The sequence below is a fragment of the Elaeis guineensis genome, chromosome 1, assembly GCF_000442705.2.
Source record: "Elaeis guineensis isolate ETL-2024a chromosome 1, EG11, whole genome shotgun sequence".
Taxonomy (NCBI): domain Eukaryota; kingdom Viridiplantae; phylum Streptophyta; class Magnoliopsida; order Arecales; family Arecaceae; genus Elaeis; species Elaeis guineensis.
In genome coordinates, this window is record NC_025993.2 from 4,394,230 (window position 1) to 4,413,424 (window position 19,195).

At 36.4% G+C, this 19,195-nt stretch overlaps 1 protein-coding gene and 1 non-coding gene across 2 annotated transcripts; one reads left to right on the top strand and one right to left on the bottom strand.

The window, feature by feature from the left end:
• Window positions 1–6,285: 6,285 nt before the first annotated feature.
• On the top strand, window positions 6,286–6,359 carry TRNAI-AAU (transfer RNA isoleucine (anticodon AAU)). The gene has a single exon. It is a non-coding gene; the product is annotated as a tRNA-Ile (tRNA).
• Window positions 6,360–11,969: 5,610 nt separating this feature from the next.
• Window positions 11,970–19,080, bottom strand: LOC105034874 (rhodanese-like domain-containing protein 4A, chloroplastic). The gene is given in 6 exon segments (XM_073260089.1): window positions 11,970–12,497; window positions 12,777–13,025; window positions 13,101–13,203; window positions 18,310–18,385; window positions 18,388–18,603; window positions 18,606–19,080. Coding segments are annotated over 6 exon segments (1,101 nt in total). The 5' UTR covers window positions 19,015–19,080; the 3' UTR covers window positions 11,970–12,449.
• Window positions 19,081–19,195: the final 115 nt, after the last annotated feature.

Consider the following 19,195-nt stretch of genomic DNA (forward strand, 5'->3'; position numbering starts at 1 on the left):
AGTAAACTCCGCTTTAGGAAAAGAAGCCGTTAGTTCTATTTATTTACGATGATGCCACTTAATTGGAGGAGACTTTTATTGGTTGCGAATTATTCTCCTAGAAGTGGAGAAATACAATTATTTTTGAATTATACTCAAGGTAAGTTCGAACTAAGATGATATTTGGTATATCAACTGATCATTGAGGTGATATAATTATTGAGATGATATTAGGATGATATATAAATATTGGAATGATATGTGATCACTGTGTTTGTTTGGTATATCACTGAGAATATAATTTACTGTGTTTGATATACCACCAAGTGATAGTAATAATATATAAAATATTATAAATAACTTACACATTAGTATTAATAATTACTCTATAATTTGATTAAATATTTTTCATTATAATTCCTCATAAAAACATATAGTAATAGAAGCAGTAGTATAATAATAATATTTATTATTATTATTATTATTATTATTATTATTATTATTATTATTATTATAAATATCTATTTTGATTATGCTATTAAAATGATATTATGATAATATTATATATAATCAACTTGACTAGGCTTAGCTAATTTTGACTATTAATATCAGGATTGTCCATTAGAAATAACTTAGTCCATCAAAATAAAATAAAAAAAAAAGCATGAAGGGTTTAGCATATTCTATCCATACCAATTAACCATATATCTATAGAAATAAAATAGACATCAAATAAATAAATTAAAGATATTCATACTGTTTAACTAAATCTGTCAATAAAAATAAAATAGTATCTAGTAAATAAATAAAAAGAGATATTATTAAAAATGAAAGATTAGAGAAGAAAATCATCATGATTTTCTTTTATAGGAGTGTTATTGAAGATGAAAGGTCAAAAAAAAGAAAGAGATGAAGAAGATTTTTATTTTCTTCTAATTTAGTGATTAGAGATATTTTTATTTCAAAATAATTTCAGTATATTACCAATATCCAATGATGTACTATCACTTGAGGTATGTATGGTAATAGCATCAATATATAATACAATGATGCTATCATCAAATTTATCATTAGATTCTTGTCATTAGATAAAATTTTGAAATACCAAACAAGATGATCACATCATCTAACTCACATCACTGGGGTGATATAAAATATCATCCCCTACCAGACAGTACTTAAGAGGTGGGTCCAGTAGCAAAATCGAACTTTGAGTATTGTGTACGTGTCGACATCGAAAGCACAAAAATATTTATTTGTATTCTATCCTAATAGCTGATCTGATGAGCACTTGTTATTAAGTACATCGGGAACAACTGGAACTTGATTTGAAACACCGGAGCGCTTAGAAGAACAAAGACCATTGGATCATACCATGACGCAGACTCTACCGCCCAATTGATCGGATGGGAAAAGATTTTGCCTCAGGCTAGCAAAATAATTTTGGATAAATTATATTTATAGTTTTTCTTAAACTATAAAAAGTTAAAATTATTTAAATCATTTTAATATTATCTTTAGACACGATTCTAATGAAAGTCCAATATAGCAACCATCGGTGCTTATGTAAAGCAAACTTTACTTGCATGGCTCAAACCGACGTTCATGTGATTTAAAATATTTTAGACATACTTTGATGTAATCAAAATTCTTAATTTAATCTTCTTCCTCAAATCTCTCATCTTCCATCTATCTTCTTCTCATCCCCAATACTCCAATGGAAAGAAAAGGAAAGCACTTTCCCTCCATGGCCCTTACCTCCTATTTTCCGCCATAACTTTTTTTCTTTATCTCTCACCACTCCATCTTACTGAACTCTCCCCACCTACCCCTCTCCAGATCTCTCATCTTCCACCTATCTTCTTCTCATTCCCAAAATCTCAACAGAAAAAGAAAAGAAAGAAAGAAAGATCCTTCCCTCCATGGTTCCATCCTCTTCCTTCCAACCATTTTTTCTTTATTTTTCATCTCTCCATCTCATTGAACTCTCTCCACCCCCTTCTCAAATCTCTCATCTCCCATCTTCTTTTTCTTATCCCTAAAGTTCCAATGAAAAAAGAGAGAAAGAAGGAAAATCCCCTTTCCTCCATGGTACCATCCTTCTTTGCTCGGTTCTTCTCCTCCACTCGTCTCCCATCGTCTCCTCCCAACACCTCTCACTAAGCCAGCACCAATTTCATTGTCTTCTCCTCCCATCTCAACCTTCATATCCTCAAATAATGATTCTTCTCAGTAAGAAGAAAAGAAGAAGAGAAACTGAAAGATAATCAGAGAAGAAAAAAGAAAAATAAGATTAGAGAAAAAAATAATCATTATTTTTGCCAGATCAATAATTTTTTAAAATTTTAATGCCACATAAGTACCATATAAGCATCAATGGTTGTCACATCAGACTTCCAATGAAAGAAAGCCATCAGAATAGCATATGAAGGCAATATTAAAATAATTTTAGATAGTTCAAGGACTAAACTTTAGCTTTTTGTAATTTAGAGATTTTTTAAGAATATCCAACATTGTTCGAGGATCAGAAATGTAATTGATCCCAAAAAAATTTTGATTCAGAAAATCTAGAAATTAGAGACTTCTAATATGTTTATATTTATATTCAAAAAAAAAAAAAAAAACCCACACTAACTACCATGGATAGTCAAAAATATTAGACTGATTATAAGATTTGGTTGATTATTTCTCTTGTGATGATTGGAAGGCTTAAATTTGGCCACTTGTTTATTTATATAAGCGGTCATGTATTGGTAGTTTGCCATTAACTTAACTTTATACTGGAACTTATCAAAATGTAAGGCAGTCATTTGCAAAAAGAACCATTTGAAAGGGAGTTATTTATGTAATAAACCACTAGAAGCCACTATGGTCGCTTCCAATCTTCTCTTAGGATTTTAAGATCCAAAGTCTTTCTTGGCAATAAATGATCTTCCATCAATCAATGAATGCAACACAGTTTCTACCAAAGAAGCGAATATTCAATCTACATTTTTACATCGGCATTGAGTCATCCAGAGCAAAGGCTCAACCTAATTTTGCATGAATGTTGAAGAACTCATTGTTTGTGGGTTCAAATGTTTGCATGCCTTACCAAAAAAAAAAAAGAAACATGTTTGCATGTAGAGGTTGAGTAATGAAGGATCAACTTTGTTGCACATAGAGTTTAAGTGACTTGTGAATTTGGTCGTGGACTAAAATGATTCGAGTCTCACATAAAAGCAAAAAAATCAATTTACTCCTTTTATATGGGATCAAGTAGTAGAATTGGCCATGTTTGGAGCAGCAGAGATGATTTATTTCTCCTTTTATTGCTTGCACTTATATATCCTTATGAAATCAATTTCATTAGTTTGTTTCACTTACGTGTGAGTTATTACTTTCCTTTTTGGCTTTACTATTGAATGAAATTCTCATCCTATTAGAACTTGTGAAAGCCCTCTTGCTAAGGTATGGCCAAATCTTGTCTCTTGACTTAATCGAACTCTTTAGTCAAAAGCCTCAATCTGGAATTCCAACAACCTGATGTGTCAAAGTTCAGTTTCCATGATATAGTCTATAAACTAGTCCTCCATCTCATGTAATCTATTGGAAGATTTTAGTAACAACAAAACTTCTATTTTTGTAATGGCTAGTATGGGTCTTTATGTAATAGAAGCTTAATGTTAACCATTATCATATTTTATAAAATTAATAGAGTGACTGCTTAGGTAAAAATAAGAAAAGAAAATGCCTGTTGGACTCAAGAATCATGCCTTCTTGAAAGAACTATGGTGGCCTAATGTTCTACAAGCATTCACTAGCAGAATAGAGCAACTTTTTTAGAGATATTAATTAGAGTGAACCAAGTTAACGAGAATGTGGACCTTATTTAGCATTACTTGTTAAGTTACATGCTCTTATTCATCTCTTGATAAGGTCATTAATGCTCACCGGGTGACTAATCTTGGCAATTCAATAGGCCACTTAGCCAAGCCATAACTTAAAATAATCATATCTTTTATTTGATGCAAAACCTACGGCAATGGAAGAATTGATTCTATTTCTGTAACGCATAAGTAGTTCTGCTCAATGTGCATCACATCCAAGTATATATCACAAGTATATGGATTCTTTTGAATTATTTATTTTTTACTATTTTCCTTGAAAAGAACTTTTTTTGCAATGTTCTTAGTTTATACATACACCTAAGATTCATGTAACAAATTATTTGTATGGTTGATTCCAAAAAAAGGATATCAAGCTAAGTTTGCTTTATTATATAGAATGGAAAATATTCTTTACTTTTTATAATGGTGAAGCAATTTCAACCATCAGATTTATTGGATGAGCATTCAATTCAAAAGAAGTTGTTATTGTTTAGGGCAACGACAAATAATAAACCATGCGATACCCAAGCATTTTGACCAAAAGGACATCGATATGCCAGTCAGCATCTCTCTATTCAGTAAATGCGTTGTGAAAAGGTTTTATGTTCCAATTAGAAAGTGATAGTTTCACCTTTCAGGCTTTGATATCATGTTAAGTAACTAATTGACCCAGAGTTTAACAGGTAGTACTCTTCAACAATCTATTAACTAGATTAACCATCAATTTGGGTGCCTAACATCTTATAAATTTTCAATCATGATAATTGTTTATTTTGGTAATATAGCTATAATACATTTATCTGTTATATTATTTTTTTTAAAAAAAAGGTAAAACCAACCTACTTTGTTAATTTGAGATCTCTCTCCCGGCATTAAGAAAAATTATTACATCATCAACTCATGTAGTGTGTGTGTAAAGTACTTATGTATATACACACATAAAATATACAACAAGAGTTGCATAATTTGTTCCTTGCATAGTGGTACTTAAGAAAAATGAGGGAAAAAAAAAGAATAGAGTTGGTGAATTAAAGTGCTCTCTTCAGTTTGAGAAAAGAGCAAAACTCCATTCTATTCTTCTTTTCATATTAGCATTCAACACAGAATTTATAATTTTGATATGTTAGATTACAATAGAAAGAATTCAAAGAAATTCAAATGTTTGTAACTATCCTTTCATGTGGGCTAGGCATAATCTCTTACCTGGTCACTCCTGTATTAGGTAAGCTGAATGGCCCACATCAAACTAACTCATATCAAGAGTATCTACTTGATGATTTTTTTAAGAATTTTCTTTATAAAGTTGGTTATTTGAATGAGGTGAATAATTTTTAGAGTCATCTCAATCTATTTCCTTGCTAGTGCTTGTACTTTTATACTTTTCACATGACATCAGAATATATTCATCAAAGCTTATATTCCACTTAGCATTGCCAGTGCCAATCTTGTTGTGTAATTTTGCAAAAGTCCATAGAAGTTTGAAGGTCCACTTTTAGGGCATGTGCGTCCATATACGATTCTTTTAGGCTCAAAAATAGTGATTGTCTATGTTCTTTGCACGTAAGATCTAGGCATCCTTTGGAACAATTTTTTTTTTTTTTTCTTTAAGATGAAACTCCATTTTTTTGGTAAGTCCTCTGGCCAAGTTCTAAAGAGATAGTTATCAAAGAAAACAAAAAAAAAAAAGTTTGAGAAAGAGAGCAAGTCCCTAACTCATAAAATCATGAAATTAAAGGAATAAAAGTGCACCCTAGATCAAAAAGGAAAATTTTTGTGGAAGTGTGAATTAGCAAGCATAAATGCAAAATATATTAATTATGTGCTTGTGTGCATTTATATTGTACATTATAGGCATTTTTAACATGCAATCCCTCTGACCCATATGCAATGATGAGGGTTGTGGACCAGCTTTTTAACTTCTAGTCCCTCCCTTATCCATCACCATACTAGGCATCTATGATTTTAGAGGGACCAGAAATTAAAAAAATTGTAGCTAGTGGACCGTGTGTTAGAATGTTGCTCAATAAGGATATTTTGTTAATCTCCGGTCTACATAGGGACTAGTCATTAAATCATATTTTTTTAATAATTATTCATTATAATTAAATTTATGAAGATCTGCACAAGTACATGATACTTATCTTAGTCATGAACAGGCCTATGAAAATACCACTATTGTTTACAAAGTAACAAGCAAAAATGCTTGATTATTATGATTTTACAACCATGACTAAGAAGGATTTTGTTAGGTGGCTCATTAGATCAGCTGGTTTTGTGAAGGTATATTTGGTATTTATGCTACCATTTCAAACTAACAGTGTGTGTGTGCATGCTTGTATTATACGTATCCAATAGTTGCATGTTACTCAAAATTATATGAAGAACGCACGTGTTATCTATCTTGCATATTATTTATGGCTCACCCGAGTCTCAAACCGGCCTATTAGCTCAGTTGGTTAGAGCGTCGTGCTAATAACGCGAAGGTCGCAGGTTCGAGACCTGCATGGGCCAAGTCGTAATTTCATAAAGAAAATTTGTAAGTTTTTTTTTAAGTTTTTTTTCTTAAAAAATCCAAGTCCCTTGCATTCTGTTGAAAAATTCATAATCATTTTCTTTTAAGTTTTATTGAAATATTACATAATCCCTTTATAACCTCCTGAATGTTCTTAAAAATATAATAAAAAAAGATCATTCATAAATTTCTTTCCAAAAAATTCATATTTCCTTATAAATTGTTAAAAAAATCATCATCTCTTGCATTCTGTTCTGAAATTTCTCCATGTTTTATGTAATCCCTTCTGTAACCTGTTGAATAACAGACTTTTCCTCCAGCATCCTGAGTAGCATTTTCATATCTCGCAATGGCTGTGTCCAAGTAATTTCGATGCAGCCGTCAGCAAACTCCAATTTACCTTAGATTGATGGCTTGGAAGCCGGTGGCCCAGGTAGTTCAATGCCACTCTCAAATTGATGGAATTTCTGGACGAGAGCCCTTGGACTGCCTAGCCTAGGCCATAGCAGATTCAATCTTAAAGACCTAAAAAGGTTTGACTTCGCGCAGAAAAGATTTCACAGTCCTTTTGTTTTATACGATTCATAATCCCTTGCGTTTTGTTTTAAAAATTTTTGTAATCCCTTCTCACCGTATTCAATTTTAGGGCTTGTTCGGGAAAGATAGGATTGGCCCAAATCTTATAAAATATGAGAAGGCATTTTTAAACCAAATCCGTTGAAAAATCCAAACATGCCCTTGAGAACATGTTTGGATATCTAAGATTTTTAAACCTAAGATAAAAATCATGATATGATATAGGATTTAATCCTATAGGATTATACAAAAAATTCTATTGAGAAAAAAAAATTCATGTAAATAATCCTGTTCTATGTTTGACTGATAAATTATGATTTTTTCCTCCTCCCTCCTTCTTCTTCCCAATTCCTTTAAGAAAATAAGAAACCACGATAGTAAACAGAAGAAAACTGACATGATAGTAAACCTCTTCAGTGCATATCAGAAGTCTGAATTCAGGATGTTGTTGAAGCAAAACAAAGAGCAATACAAAAATTACATGTAAAATAGATATATAGAAGCATTGAAAATAGTGTATTTTCTCATAATGCAAGCAACAATTATAAGCATATCATACAAGCATGGTACCCTGTAAAAGATGAGACATCATAATGATAGAGCAAGATAATTAGTGGAACCAAGCTCCAATTTGGAATTATAGGCCGGCATGGGCAGTTTAATGCTATGGAGTATTTCCAATCAGAATTTTTAAAACTTGAAACATCATCTGAAAATTTTAAACTGAGCAACAGCATATTAAATAAACTCAAGGTAATGAATTCTTTGGCTACAGGTAAAGAGCCATTGCTCTTGTTGAGTCTCTGCCCTTCAGTTCAGGTTAAAATTGAATTATCATATGGGCCAATAGAAAAGCAGGGATATACTATCTTCAAGAGACAATAGCATAAATTTTTTAGCAACTTAAAGTCCAAAGCAGAAGACACATGAAACATCTTAAGAGTATAGGGGCCTAAGAATACAGCTAGTAGTATAATGCATCTATAGGCACATCATAGAAATTCAGAAAGGATCAGCGAGACAACTAAGTAGTAGATTGTGATAGGTTGTAGAATAGATGATGCAGCTATACAATCATGGCAAAAGGCTAATCTCCAAAAGAGAAAATTTAGTTCTGTCAGATGGTGAGTATAAACCAAATTACCCATCGAAAAGTCAGAAATTAAACCATTATAGTTGCTGGTGTGAATCCCATCAGAATCTTTATCATAGGAATCATTATATTTAATATTTACCATCTTCACTTTAGCATAACATCAAACAGTTGATGAGCAAAATTTATAGGATATCCAACATAGAAGAGAGTGGAGGGCCTCTTCGATCTGAAATAAGACATTGAATCATCGGTTTTCAAGGAATTGTGTCAGCTAGAGTTGCCGTAGCAGCGATGGGGTCAAAAAGGCCACCAAAGGCAAGCACAATAAAAGAGCATGGCGGCAGTGACAGCGAGGAGGAGGGCAGTAAGATATAGACAGCGTGGGAGGAGGTGGCGAGAGGGTAGAGAAGTGGAGGAGGAGGAGGGAGAGGGTGCGCATGAGAAGAATGACAGAAAAGGAGAAAAGAATGTCATGTTTAGAAGAGAACATGAGAGGAACGAGGAGGAAAGCCCGGCGATCTCAGGAAAAAAAATAGATCCATAGAGATGATTATTTTTTTCCATTGGGATTAGCCACTTCCAATAGATTTTTAATCTCATGATTAATCTAGCTAAATAATAGTTAGAATATAAAATAAAATTTTTATCTCTGAGATTCTCAAATTTTATAGGATTTGAGCCAATCCTATTCTTCCCAAACTGGCTCCAAAAAGCTCAAAAGGCTTGGCCTGCTACAATTTTCCCCAGGAGATTGGAACTTTCCTCCAAGAAGCCATTTGGCTGTGCACATATTATCTACATCTGGAGGCTGTCAAATAAGTTCACCATGAGTAGCTTCTCGGTGGATAGTTGTAGGTTGCTTTTTTTGGTTCTATTGCAAAACTAATCACAATAAAAATTCCACCACCAGGGCATGCAGCGGCGGATCTAAAAATTTTATTTTATAAGATTAATATAATAAAAAAATAGACAAATTATGAAGAAAGAAAAAAAAATAATAAAATATTATTTTTTAAATTTATTATTATTTTTAAAAAAAATAATAATATATAATATCTTAAATATTTTTTATAATAAAAAATAAATTAATGTGATCTTTTTAGGATATAAAAAATAAATTGATGTAAGATTTAAATATAAGAGGTGGACGGATGGGATTGGGATGGAATATTAAAAGATAAATAAAAAAATAATTAATAAAGAAAGAGAAAAAGAGAGAGAGAAAGGGAGAGATATCAAAATGGTATGAGAGAAGGAGAGAGGAAAAGAGAGGTAAGACATGTGAATCATCAAAGAAAGAAAATATTGGTCATAATTACTCCTTTGATGTAGTATTTCTTATCTTTTATTTCTTCAAAATTTTATATGAGATATGAAGTCAATTATAAAATTAATTTATTTTTTTAATATTATGGGGCCAATTTTGATTTTTATTTTTATGTTGTGGGGTCAATTTTTATTTTTTTATTATTTTTTTAATAATAATTTAATATATAAATATATGGATTAATTTTTTTTATGGGATCAATTGATCCTATATTTTTTTCTCTTGCACCCACAGTTGAGTGCACGTGTGATCATTGGTTGCACTCTATCTTCGTGCTAAATACTTACTCGCATCGCTTTGATACCATGACTCCCACTCCCTTTATCCTCCTAGAGCTTGCCCCACCTCTACTAGTGTAATATAATAATGCGAAGATCATGCTAATATAGGATAATACATCATTTGATCCATATAATTCATTAATTATATCATAATATATTCATAGTCTAACAAAATATATTATATATAATTTATATAATATAAATAAATAATCAATGGATTTTAGTATCCTCGCCACCATCATCGATTTGAAAATCACTGAACCATTAATAGCCATTGATCTCGACAGTCTCGACTGCGAACTTGAAGGCGCCGAGAGAGCCTCGAACAAAATGATGCTGTTGGAGGAAGCTAGTAAAGAACAACGAATGCATGCCTCTCTACCCGTCCAATCCCATCACACCTTCCATCCAAAGATTTTTTATCAATTTATGGTTAATTTTAAAAAAATTATTAAAATAATATCGAGCTCAAACTATTTACGAAAATAATGCTCAGAAAAAAATCATCCCTTCACAAGATGATTTTCTTTGCCAACTCACCAACCTGACCGCCTGCTGGAGGCCAGATGGATAAGAGAAATAAGTCACCTTTGATAAGGCGACTTTATAAGTTGCCCTTTGACAGGGCGACTCTCCCGTTTCTTCTTTTCTTCTTTATTTTAAGTTAATATCTTCATTTATTTTACTTTTTATTAATTTTAAAATATAAATATAAATAAATAAATATTTTTTTATTTAAAATCAATAAAAATATTAAAAAATTAAAATTTTTAAAAATAAGAAGTCAAAACTTGAATTTTAGTTCAATTTTTTTTTCAAATCCGAAATTTTTAAAACTTTTCTTCTTCAAAACGAATAAGTTAAAGAATTCAAAAATTTATTAAAAATTATTTTATGATTTACTAATATCTAAATATTAATTATTATTAATTTTGATTTTAAAAAAATATATTTTATATAATTTTTTATATAGATGTTAGTTTTTTTATTTAAAAAATTTTTAACATTCGTGTAATCACAGCATCTGAATGATTTTAATAAATTTAAATAAAATAAATTTAATTTAAAATATAATATACTGCACGTCATCACTTATTACAATCAGATTCAGCCGTTATAATTATATAGAAAAAGTCAGACGGATCTTTCAAGCTCCCAGCCAGAGGTTGGTTTCACCTAGCTTGGAAGTTTCCTGGGTTGCTTGCAGAAGCAAGCTGGCACCCAGCCAGCCTCTCCAGCATCTGGTCATTGCGAGCCAATAGTTGCTCGCCACCTATCCGTTCCATACCCCCCTCTATCTCTTTTCTTATTGGTAAAATTTTGTTCCGGTCTCTTTCGGGGCCCCACCCCACCCCGTCCCGTTCTACCTCTACAAAACTTTGGTCTCTCGCGGCCTCACCACCATCTCTCCCCCACTGGCCCTCTCCTTCCTCAGCCCACCTTCCGTCCTCCCTAATTTTCTCTTCATTCCAGCCCCATGGTCCACAACCCTGGGGCAGCCCGCCGGGGCCGGGATCCGAACCTCATCATAGTCGGCACATTTGCCGTCTTCGTCGCCGCCGGCGGTTTCATTCTCGCAACCACACCACTGGATCTTATGGGCCGCCACCTGCACTTGTCGATGGAGACGCACCTCGTGATCAATTTTGTCACCTTCACTCTTGCCCTCCTCCTGGTATACCTTTGGATGGTCGGTGCTGCTACAAGGGCACCGTCACCGCTAATCTCCAGAAACGTAGCCAAATCTTTGGTCTCTGTCACCCTCACCGTGTCGCTGACAGCGCTATTTTTCGGCCATATAAAGAGAGAGAATTTTCTTAGGTCATATAAAGGTGGTGCGAGCAGGGAGAATTTACCGCGTTTTCGTACGTACTTGGGGAATAATTGCATGAAAAGGGGGCGTATTTCGGAAACTTTTTTTTTTTTTTTCCAGCATCTCTAAATTTGTTTGTTTTTCTTCAATTAGAATATTTTTTAGTTGTCACGTCCTCCTGACCGCCACCATCTAAGCATAATATTTGGGGCCTCTTTGCTAACAAAAATTTTTATTCCGGATTCTCTCTATTCTCTTTCGAAAACCCACAAATAGCCGCAGATGAGAGAGTTGCGTGTGCCTCGGTGAGTTGCCTCTATCGCCTCTTTGATCGCATACGTCTTCGATCTGCTCCAAGGCCCAAATCCCTTCTTATTTAAACTTATAACATTTTTTTGACGGTGTTACGCCCACCTGTGGTGGGATCTGTAATTAAAAAAAAAGAAAAAGAAAATAAAGGAATACTGTTATTAGAATAAAGCATTGGAATGACATGATTATATCGTAGAAATAAAATGCTAAATCCTGTACAAATAAGTACACAGTTTATTGTTTCTGAAAGAGCAATCTTAGTGGATTAGTAGTAGAGCTAGCATCAAACAATCAAACAAAACTTTTGCCATTACAATAGTTGGGTGCAGGCATCCAGATAAAAAAGAAGTGTTCCCACAATCACAGGCAAACTAAGAAGATACCCACAAATGCAACTGCAGCATTTCCGTTTTCAACTGCAAATTTTATCGCAAGCAAGCGAAGCCGCACACAACCAAGCAACCCTCAATCCAATTTCTATTTTCAACTGCAAATTTTATTGGAAGTAAGTGAAGCTGCACGCAACCAAGCAAACCCTCAATCCAAATAGCTTTCTAGCCGTTCATGCCCATGACAAATGCTCAAATATATGGTGGTGGTGGAGAAGAATTTGGCGTCATGCATGTGATGGCTCCTCCTCTCATCCAGCAGCGAACCTTTGCACATCATCACTCAAAAAAATATTTATGGCTTTGAAGGAGTTGGAGAAGAGGGTGGTTTCAAGTCGGGGTACTGCATTCACAAATTAAGTAGGTCATAAGCAAATGCATCAGTTATTTGTATGATAAGACTCCGTGACTGGCTAACTAGGTTTTAGGATTTGGGTCAGGGCTCAGGGGGCTCCTTCAAGAGGAAGAAAGGTTTACAAGCACTTCCTTCAAGTACTCCATCTATGTGAATGCATCTAGTATTAATTCACAAACATGGATATATATTTGAAGCATTTTTATGTATTTAATGGAACCCAGAACAAAAAGTTCAATGGTAAGAAGCAGAAGTTGAGAATCATACATTTGGGTATGGTGACAAAGGTCTCTCAGGAGCAAGTTTTGCTTCTGAAGCAGTTTCCACAGAGTCTATGTGATCATTTCCTGTATTCTGGTTCTTGTCCTGATGAATGCTTGAAGAGGCCAGTGCCCAACCATTCTCATTGTTCTGCTCATCTGTCCTTTGACTGTTAACACCAGAGGGATTTGTTGCTTTGCTCTTCTTTCTTGGGTAAACATGCACGGATGGTGGAAGCAAGGTTTCTTGAATAGCCTACACAAAATAACAACATCATTATTGCTGCCATTTTCCTTCATTATTAACATTACAAAGTAACAGAAGAGTAACCTGCCATCCATCCTTCCCTCTGAGTCCACCTTTGATTGCATATGCCTCTTTGAAACCATTCTTGAACAAAAGTTCAGCCACTTTTAAGGAATTGCCATCAAAGCTATCTTACACAAAAGAAACGATACTCAGCAACAGGACTGCAAACCACGCATGTAGTCATGGTGCCATGTTTGTCATGGCATTTGGTGGTGCATGAAGCGAGTTTTACATCTAAACTTCTAAAATGAAAAATTAAAAGTTCAAATTCAAACTCTTCATCTTCTGGTCAAATTATCTAAAGAAAAAATAGAAAGAACTTCTAAGTGTGTCAATCTTAACCTTTTCCATCAAAAGCACTTCTTAATTGTATCTATGATAAATGAAGCAAGAACAAGGGAAGAATGAATGCAAATAAACATAGACCAATTCAAAGTTCCTTTTTCTTTTATCAGATGGTCTGATAACAAGAAAGGTTGAAATATAAATCTGATTCAGCATGATGAGATCATGAACAATGGAGAAGATATTTCATAACTTGTTACAAAGGATTAAAAGCATGAAGATTCATGCATGCATCATATGGTCATAAAGCAGCAATAGAAAAGGATGTAAAAGAAAGTTTAGGCAAGATATGGCAAATTAGATTCAAGGAACTACTAGCACCATAAAATTGTGGAATACTGTAAAGAGACAAAGATTGAGATTAATGGACTTTGGCAGTGTGTCAGGAAGCTCAACTATTGAGCTCAGTGAAATTAATAAAGGCACGATTGTGAATTAATTCCAAGATCATTCAAGATATATGTGGCAGAGTAAAAAGCACATGGTAATGGCTAGAACAGTGACTTTCCATATCTAGCAGTCGAATAACAACAATCAGCTGAGTTTTCATCACTATGCTCTTCTTGTACAAAACTTGTCCACCGGTATTCAAAACTAAACCATGTCTAACCAGGAGCTCAATATGACCTATGGAGGGGGAATTGCTCAATATGAACACCGGAGGAAAATCAGGATGGCAAGAGCCTAGAAATTCTGTTGGGATAAACCGACTGACCCACGACTCAGGCCAACCGACTTCCGACTCTGACTCGACAACAGCCGACTGACCGAATATGCAACTCCGACTGATCATCGGCCAAACTGATAGTTCCGACTCTTTATCAACTGATTGAACAAACCTCACCGACTTATAGCCGGTGACCGATTAGTGTTTGGCCACTATTGGTAAATAGCGACGACTTGAGCTGACGGTATGACAGAATTATCAATCACGGCCACGCCTACTACTGACGTATGGTCGGTTGATCTGCTCAACATGCCAAAACAGTCACGAATGGTTATTCGCCGCATATCACGGCGCAATTAATGAAAATTAATAACCCACTACGTGATTATGGCCTGATAATTTAGCGCCATAAAACACGGAACCACGTCCGATGGTTACAAGAATCTTATCTATAAAAAGGAGTAAGTGAACAGCACCGATAAGCCACTTTTGATCAGAGCTCTGCTACACTGAATATTGAACAACTACTGTTCACCAACTTTCCTCTTGACTTAAGCATCGGAGGGTCCCCGTCGGACACCATTCCGGTCTGTGTGAACGCTGTTTTGCAGGTGCTCGTTACCAGCGACAGACGACGGAGAGTTAGCCGCAACAGATTACTATTGGTAAATAGCGGACGACTTGAGCTGACGGTATGACAGAATTATTAACCGACGGCCATGCCTACTACCGACGTATGGTCGGTTGATTGCTCAACATGCCAAAACCGTCACGAACGGTTATTCGCCGCATATCACAGTGCAATTAGTGAAAATTAATGACCCACTATGTGATTATGGCCTGATAATTTAGCGCCATAAAATACGGGACCACGTCCGATAGTTACAAGAATCTCATCTATAAAAAGGAGGTAAGTGAACAGCATCGGTAAGCCACTTTTGATCAGAGCTCTGCTACACTGAATATTCAACAACTACTGTTCACCAACTTTCTCTCTGACTGAAGCATCGGAAGGTCTCCATCGGACACCATTTAGTCTGTGTAAATGCTGTTTTGCAGGTGCTCGTTACCGATGACAGAGACGGGGAGTTAGCTGCAACAGATTACTATTGGTAAATAGCGGACGACTTGAGCTGATGGTATGACAAAATTATCAACCGACGGCCACGCCTACTACCGACGTATGGTCGGTTGATCTGCTCAACATGCCATACCGTCACGAATGGTTATCGACCGCATATCACGGTGCAATTAGTGAAAATTAATGACCCACTACGTGATTATGGTCCGATAATTTAGCGTCATAAAACAGGGACCACGTCCGACGGTTACAAGAACCTCATCTATAAAAAAGAAGTAAGTGAACACACCGATAAGCCACTTTTGATCAGAGCTCTGCTACACTGAATATTCAACAACTACTGTTCACCAACTTTTCTCTCTGACTTAAGCATCGAAGGATCCCCGCCGGACACCATTCCGGTCTGTGTGGATGCTGTTTTGCGGGTGCTCGTTACCGGCGACAGGCGACGGAGAGTTGGCCGAACAGATTGACGCGCAGGTAGGGGTTGAGGTCCACCTCGGTTCCTTGGGGCTGAAGTCCGCCTCGGCTGACTGTGGCCTCCTCGGACTGTACACATCGGAGTTCTCCTTGACTGAGGGGCTCTGTTGTGGTTTAATAATATGGAGGGCACTAATAGTCTCACATTGGTTGTGAGTCAAGGAAGACTCGCGCTTATAAGGAGAAAAAAATTCTTCCCACATGAGGTACCTTTTAAAGGACAAAACCGTGAGACTCATGGGTCAGAGTGGACAATACCTCACATGACGGATCGAGCCTTTGTCCGCAACAATGGCGCGCCACATTGATTGTGAGTCAAGGGGACTCGCACTTATAAGGAGGAAAAAATCCTTCCTACGTGAGGCGTCTTTTAAAGGACAAAACCGTGAGGCTCTAAATGATCAAGGCCGTTGAAACCTAAAGCCACTGAAGCCTAAAGATGGTCATGAATCAAAACGGACAATACCTCACGTATGCGGAGGCGAAGACATAAGCCAACCATCTGAGCCATTAACCCCTTAACCCATAACCACAATAAATCCAATAGGACCAGGGAGAGTATGTGAAATAAAATTTTAGAGGGCATATAGAATTAAAGCAATACTGGTTGAATAGATTCCAAACAGAACCATAATATGACCTTATCACATTAACTTGGGTTTACAGTGGAAGAGAATGGAGAGATGGTGAATAACTTCTATCAGAGCAAGGAATAAATGAGGTACATTTGAGTGTCATATGCTCCCTGGTCATTTATATCCCAATGATATGATATGGAATAATGTGTAGGAATAATGGTAGGCATATAAAAAGGTCCAAGATCCAAATGCATAACATAGAGGTGAGTATGTTAAGATAGAAGCATTGAAAAAAATAGTAAAATGGAATAAGCAAGCATCGCATATCACATAAAAGAAACACAAGAATTTATATCAGTATAGTATAAAGTTCAACCAATGATATATGGGCATATTTAACCAAGTTTCTTGTACCGGTACCGGTGGCCGGATCGACCGGCCGGGGTACGATACGGCACGCCTCCGTTCCGTTCCGAACCGAGACGAACTGACGAAGAAACCAAAAAAGGAAAAGAGAGAAAGAGAGAGAAAAAGAGAGAGAGGGAAGGAGAAAGAAAAAGAGGGAGGAGAATCCGCCGGAGGCCCTCCGACGGACAGCCGTGGCCGTCGGGCGGCGGAACGGCCTCCCGCGGCTCCGCACGGGGAACAGGGGTGATCCGCCCCTATTTCTCGATTTTTTTTTAAAAAGCTTTTTCAAAATGAAGTCGGCAAGTGGTTTGCCGACTTAATTAAGTGAAGTCGGCAAACCACTTCCGACTTCGTTTTGAAAAAGCTTTTTTAAAAAAAAAATTCGAGAAACAGGGACGATCCGCCCCTGTTCCCCGCACGGAGCGCGGAGGCCGTTCCGCCGTCCGACGGCCACGGCTGCCCGCTGGAGGGCCTCCAGCGGCCCCTCCGGTGGATCTCCTTCCTTCTTTTTCTTCCTTCCTCCCTCTCTCTCTCTATTTCTCTTCTTCCTCTCTTTTTCTTCCCGACAACAGCATGTACCATTTTGCATGCCGGAACCGTCTCGGTTCCCCGCCGGGACGGTTCGGCACGCCCCATACCGGGCGGTTCGGCCCGGTATGGCAAACCCTGTATAATTTAACAATAATCGGAGGAGACCCAAGTCTGAAGAGAGAATAGCACCGTGTCGAAACATCAACAAAGTAGGAAGAATATCACAACCTACATGATAGTAATGAGAAAGAATCTGGAGAAAACCTAATTTGAAAATATAGCAGTAGTTCATAAGCAAATATAAAATGGTCTTGTAAAGCCAACCCCAAATATATGGGATAGCAATTGCTGATTTATTGGTTGACCATATCGAACCAAGAATGTTCCAAAAATAAAATTTGAACATGGATCTCAGAACATGGTTCTGGTGACCCTGGAGCTGATGCAAAAAATCTGACTCAGTTTATTCATAACATGGCTGTGAGAGGTAGGGAATGATAGACCAAATGCCCCAACCAAACATCTATTTATATCAAAAGCAGGACCTCAACTAAATCTGATTTATCAGTGAGACAAGGTATGGTCTCCTTCATAAGGAAAACCAAAATCCTATCAAATGAAGATCATTTCACATACAAATAAGCAATATGAAGAATGTACTTAGATTCATCCATTATATAAATACCAAACTACAAGAATTTTCACAAATCTGTTCATTTCATCCCTAGAGAATAATAAAAGGGGGAAAAAAATCAATGGCCAGGTACATAATTTTAGTGATTTCAAGTATAATCAAAGTATAACACAAATTCTTTAAAGATCCCATACAGCTGACACACCAACTTTACGAACATTTATTCCTCAATAAAATGCACAAATTACAAACACAGCTCTCCTACGTAACAAGCTTAAAAACAAGCAGATTTTGACACATTAATCAAACCTCATGAAGCCGCAAGAACTATATGTTTCCATTCATCTTTTTTCCTCCTATTTTCTCAGCACATTAATCCTGAAAGCAAGTCTAGAAATCCTAGAATTCCAAGTTCTGTATTCTTGTCCGAACACATTCATGCTCGCATAAAATAAAAAAAACTACCATGGCAAATATGAAAAGGTCAGAGAATATATCAATGCTCACTGTCAAGAACACAAATAATGGTATTCCCAGGATCCCTAAACTTCTTCACAACCTCTTTCACGAAGCCCTCTTCTTCCCTTCAGCGAACTCCACCTGAACCACATCCTTATCAAAAATCTTCAAATTGGGTGAACTTATGAACTGAACGCTCTGCTTATTCCTAATATCCAGCAGCTGTGAATTGGGCACATCCCTTAGCTTCCGAAAAGCATCAATGGCGCTGATGTACTTGTACTTCTTTAGATACCCTTGGGTCAGCGGTATTACGACCAGCCAAATGAACGTGACTCCGCGACGAAGAATGGGTTCCGGTTGAAGAAATCATCGATCGAGATAACAATTGCTTCGATATTGATCTTATCTGAAGCAGAAAGCTCTGTTTCGGCGGCAAAGGAAGGGAATGGGAAAGAAACGGCAGCCATGATAGCAAGAGAGTGGTGAAATTTCCAAGGATTGTTCATGAACACCGAGTCCTGAAGAGGAATTTGGAGATGGTAAGGTAAAATTTTCGAGAAAGGTGCAGTCTTTTGGGCGGAAACTCGGATGGTGAGAGAATTTGGGAAGTGGGAAGTATAGAATTTGAAAAAAGGTACGATCTTTTGGGTTGGGAAACATTTTTGGTGAGGGTTTGGAGCATGGGAAGCCGAGATTTGGAGAAATGGCGAGGGCTTTGGGATCAAACGGTGGTCTTGGAGAGGAATCATGAGGCAAGACGAGAGGGAAAGAAAGAGAAAATGCGGACGTGGCGCGATGGAGCGCGTAGCTCGCTATCCATAACTGGAATCTGGATCAACCTTTAACCCAAGGCGGACGCTTACGGAATGTCCGCACAAAAATTTCTATACGTACATATCTGTCCTCCACATAAACTGTGTTGCAAGGGTG